The sequence below is a fragment of the Salpingoeca rosetta genome, assembly GCF_000188695.1.
Source record: "Salpingoeca rosetta unplaced genomic scaffold supercont1.5, whole genome shotgun sequence".
NCBI lineage: Eukaryota > Choanoflagellata > Craspedida > Salpingoecidae > Salpingoeca > Salpingoeca rosetta.
In genome coordinates this window covers 132,828-137,827 of record NW_004754929.1, presented here as the reverse complement: position 1 = coordinate 137,827, position 5,000 = coordinate 132,828, and the positions used below count along the sequence as shown (strand labels likewise).

General features: G+C 56.5%; 2 protein-coding genes across 2 annotated transcripts in view; one reads left to right on the top strand and one right to left on the bottom strand.

Moving 5' to 3' along the window:
* Nucleotides 1-53: 53 nt before the first annotated feature.
* On the bottom strand, nt 54-2,749 carry PTSG_02094 (glycosyl hydrolase, family 88; the record flags this gene model as incomplete). The annotated part of the gene is made up of 6 exons (XM_004996522.1): nt 54-546; nt 819-1,083; nt 1,355-1,482; nt 1,733-1,990; nt 2,230-2,299; nt 2,591-2,749. 6 exons carry the CDS (start codon nt 2,747-2,749, stop codon nt 287-289), a joined length of 1,140 nt encoding a protein of 379 aa, XP_004996579.1. The 3' UTR covers nt 54-286.
* A 100-nt stretch (nt 2,750-2,849) lies between these two features.
* The window catches only part of PTSG_02093 (uncharacterized protein), a 6,803-nt gene continuing 4,652 nt past the window's right edge, over nt 2,850-5,000 (top strand). Inside the window, exons 1-2 of the mRNA XM_004996521.1 lie at nt 2,850-3,114; nt 3,415-4,607. Coding sequence (XP_004996578.1) covers nt 3,417-4,607 — 1,191 coding nt within the window. The 5' untranslated portion in view covers nt 2,850-3,114; nt 3,415-3,416. The remainder of the gene's footprint in view (nt 3,115-3,414; nt 4,608-5,000) is intronic.

The following is a 5,000-nucleotide window of genomic DNA, read 5'->3' as shown; positions in this document are numbered from 1 at the left end:
TCGTGGGTGCGTATTCAGCGTCTGCGCCACCATCACCATCATCGAGCAATAGACAGCAGTGTACTAGATGTATGTTGTTGAAAAACACCAAGGGGCAGAACCAGAAGCGAACAAGCGAGGAACAACAGTTGTTGCGTGCAAAAAGGTCCGCAAATGAATGCAGCAACAGTGACAACGCTAACACATATGTGTGTGAAGAGGAGGACAAGCACGCCTCCAGCAGCAGCAGCAGCAGCAGCAGCAGCACCCAGGGTCACCGTGTGTGCACAGCAGCACCATGGTTCGTTCACGCGTCACTGTCCACAAGACGCGCAATCTCGCTGGCTGCAAGCAGGAATTGACCAACGCAGAAGTCGCTGGTGTCTGTTGCCGTTGCGTTGCCCGGCCCACCGCCGATCGGCTGGCAGTACCCAACGAGCCCGCTGTCGTGCACAGCTTGATCAAGCATGCCCTCCCAAGCGCGCAGGGCGGTGCTCTGGTACGCGTGGCGATCGAGATACCCCGTGTTGATTCCCGCCGCAAGCCCAAACGTAAACAGCGCAGTGCCTGTTGAATCGGCGTGTGATGTGACGTGATGTGTGTGTGTGTGTGTGTGTGTGTTCACGCGTGAGTCAATGCATGGGCACACATCTGAGAGAGAGAGAGAGAGAGAGAGAGAGAGAGAGAGAGAGAGAGAGAGAGAGAGAGAGAGAGAGAGAGAGAGAGAGAGAGAGAGAGAGAGAGAGAGAGTGTGTGTGTGTGTGTGTGTGTGTGTGTGTGTGTGTGTGTGTGTCTCGCATTGCCTGCACGAAGCGAAAAGATGGCAGTGAAGTTATCACCGGTTGTCTCTGGTCCGGGGGTCTCAAGCGGGTCGAGCATGGACGCGTGCCAGAAGCCGCTCTCCGCCTGCAGCTGCACCAGCCTGTCTGCCATAGCCCGCAGCTTGGCAACGTACTCCTGCCTGTGGGGGTCTGTGGGAGCGATCCAGCGCACAATGCGCGTGAGACCGCCCATAGCCCAGCCGTTGCCGCGGCCCCAGAACACCTTCTCCCCGTGCGGCGTGCGCTTGCCAATGTACGTCTGGTCGCGGTAGAACAGCGACTCCTGATGATGGGGGTCATCGTGTGGGGGTACGTGAGGGTACGTGAGGGTACGTGGGGGCGTGGGTGTGAATGAGGGGCGCGCGCGCGTTGTGTGTGTGGGTGGGGGGGGGGGGGAGAGGGGAGAGGGTGTGTGAGAGACATAGTGGGTGAGTGAACGTGCGTGCGAAGAGCTGTTGCCGTTTATGCTCGCCAACTCAAGCACGTAATTGTGAACGAACATAAGCATATACAGACGCAGACACAGACACAGACAGACAGACAGCCACACACACCGTTGGGTCCCACAGCGTGCGGTTCACGCAAGTGTCGTTGTAGAGAAGGAACATCTTGTCGGCAAAGGCCTGGTCGCCGGTGACGTTGTACATGGCCGCCAGCGTTGGCAGACCCATGAAAAACGCGTCTTGGCGAACAAGCACCGCAGGTAAGATGAGTGACATTGCTCTGAAGCAAGCAAATAAGTGGTGCGTGAAGGTTCGTACACAGCAAGCCATCAAGACACACGACACACACACACACACACACTCTCTCTCTCTCTCTCACTCTCTCACTCACACACACACACACTCTCTCTCTCTCACTCGCACAAATTCTCACTCACTCACACACTCACACAAATTCCCTCACTCACACACATATGCAGTGACGCTCACCGATCCACCAATAGTCGTCCACTTTGCTTCTGTTGACGAGGACATCCATGACCTTGATGCTGTTGCTTATGTAGGTGTGGTTGTTGGTGAGCTGGTAGAGCTGCGCAAACGTCTGGCTGTTGCAGTAGTCGTTGGCGGCGGAGATCTCGTCCAACGTGTGCGGGTAGTTGCATGTCTCCCACTTGTACTGCTCGCCCCACTCCAGTGCACGGGCAAAGTATGTCGTGTTGCCGCCAAGCAAATAGTGCGCCATGTTTCCTTTTGTGTGACGTAACAGGTTCGTGCGCGTTGTGTGCATGTGTGTGTTTTTTGTGTTGGTGTATGTTTGTGTATTGCATTGCGTGGTGTGTGTGTGTGTGTGTGTGTGTGTGCGTGTGTGTGTGTGCGTTCGTGTGGAGTGCGTTGTGTAGGTTGCACGTGAGTGCTTGCGAGATACGTCAACAACAGTGTGGAGCACACGCCCTCCGCATACACAGTCGCTGCTGAAACGCAGTTACCTGCATAATAGGTGGCGCGTGTCCAGCCGCAGCTTGGTTTTGGTTTCGAGTTGATAAAGTAGTCGTTCACCTACGTCCCAAAACAAACAAGCAACAGCAAGACAAGTTGAGAAGGGGGAAAGGGCATAAGCGAGCAAAGGCAGGGCTGGGAGTTCTTGAAGGTTGCATCCCATGCAAACAAGCACAACGAGCAACAAGCACAACGAGCAACACACACAGAGACACAGAGAGAGAGACACACACACACAGACACAGACACACAGACACAGACACAGACACAGACACAGACACAGACACAGACACAGACACAGACACAGACACAGACACAGACACAGACACAGACACAGACAGACACACACACCTTGTTCATGACTTGCAGCACTTGCTGCCGGTTGGTTGGTTTTGTTGTTGTTGTCGTTGTTGCGGCTGCCTGCTGTTCTTGCGTGGCAGCAGCCGCCACAGCCAACACAGCGACTATCACAGCCACCACAGCCACTGCTCGCATGGTCATCATCCCCATCCTCGTCCACTGCTGCACCAAAACACCAAAAACACAAACAAAACAGTGCGCTTAATCGGCCATGGAATCCCAGCAATAAAAAGTCAATTAATTTTTGTGGGCGTTTTTGGTGGCAGCAGCGACAACAAACAACCACCCAGACAGACACACCCTCGCTCACCAGCCCTTGCTTCGTTGCGTTGTTTGGTGGTGGTGGTGTGCCTCTTGTCAAGGACTAGCAAGCAAAAGCAAGCAAGCAAGCAAGCAAGCAAGCAACGTCGACAGGTGCACGAAGATATAGCAGCACCATAGGAGGGAAGACCCCAGCCAAATTGATCGTATCCTGGAGAGTAGGCAGCGCGTCTTCATCCCACGACAACAGGCAGGTGCGGATCAATGTGGCAATGCTGTTGTGGTTGTTGGCGTGGTACCTTTGTGGTGTCTTCGGGGTGTCTCCGTGCTGTTGTGTCAACCTACTACGCTGCCCTGCTGCCATAACTGTCATCGTGTGGCGTGCACGTCTCGCAGCCACTCAAGTGCAACCAGCCATCTGCAGGGGCCACTGCATTGCCTCACACAGAGTCACAAGTCCATGCTCACCTGCCACACCACACCATACCACACCACCAACCCCACCTCATGCCTTCTCGACACCCCCCTCCCCCTCCCACACACGCACAACACAGCCATGCCGCTGGAAGGGGGTGATGCTGCTGCTGGCAGAAGCAGTCCGCGGATGCCGGCCCGCATCTCCAAGGCGCAGATCAGCGAGCCGTCTCTCAACCCGCCACAGGAAGTGACAAACATGCCTGAGAAGGAGGAGCTGGATCGGCTGTTCAGGCAGCTGATGGAGAGCATGAACGTGTCGCCGGAGCACGAGCAGGATCTGCTGGCCATGTCCGACGAGCGCAAGTGGAACCTCATTCGCAAGAACGCGCAGAAGAAGGAGGCCCTGCCGCCAGACTACTTCTGCGACCAGCTCAGACGCCACCTCGACCCAGACCTGCGCAAGAAGCGCGTGAAGAAGGAGAAGCTCAAGGGCCTGGAGCCCACCTTCTCCCTGCTAAAGAAGCTTGAGGTGGCCCTGCGCACCAACCACGCCGGCTGGACGGAGGAGTTTTGCGACCACCCCAACACAGGTCACCTGCTGCTGGTGCAGTTCCTAGAAGCCCTGCCCGCCATGCTCGAGTCCAAAGCAACAGCGCCCGCGCTGATGAAGGAGGAGGAGGAGCACCACTTGTGCGTGCTCTGTGTCAAGGCGCTCATGAAGCACGACTACGGGTTCCGCAAGGTCGTGCAGGAGGCAGGGTTCCTGTACAGGATTGTGCGCTGTTTCACAAGCACCAACCCGCGCACGCGCGTGGCGGTGATGCAGATTATGGCCGTAGTCGCCAACAACCCGAGCGGGGGCGCCGTGCGTGCGGTGGAGGCGTTCCACCACCTGTCGCTGCACCTCGGTGACACGGCGCACTTTGCCTCTGTGGTGGACCGGTTGCGAGAGGACAGCATGGACGAGGACCTGAGCACGGCGTGCATGACGTGCTTCCTCAGCATGATCAACAACGCCCCCGACCTGAACATGCTCGTGTATGTGCAGACAGACCTTGAGCAGGCCGGCATTGCAGATGTGCTGCCGGCGCTGGAGAACCACTACAGCAACAGGGTGCGCGGGCTTGTTGAGGAGTACGCGAACAAGATGCTGAACGTGGACTCGATTGTGAGCTCGAGGGACGAGCAGCGGGAGCTGTATCTGCAGGCGTCTGACCAAGTCAAGGCACTGCAGGCGACGCTGGACGACGTGACGAAGCAGCGCGATGAACTGCGGCAGCTGCACAAGGAGGCGCAGATCAAGGCCAGCGACCTCCAGGACAGGCTCAAGGTCCGAACAGGGGGGGGGGGGGAGATTTGAGGCGGGGGGGGGGAGAGAAGGCAAAGGGTTGTTGGTGTGATACGGTGTCACTGAACTCTGTTGTGCTGCTGGTCAACGGAGGTGCACCTGATTGCCTTGTCATCACGCACTGACATACTCACACTCACACTCACACTCACACACACTCACGCAACCACACACACACACACACACACACACACACAACCACACACACACACACACACACACACACACACACACACACACACACACACACACACACACACACACACACACACACACACACACACACACACACACACAACCACACACACACACACACAACCACACACAACCACACACAACCACACACCACACAACTACACAACTGCACACATAACC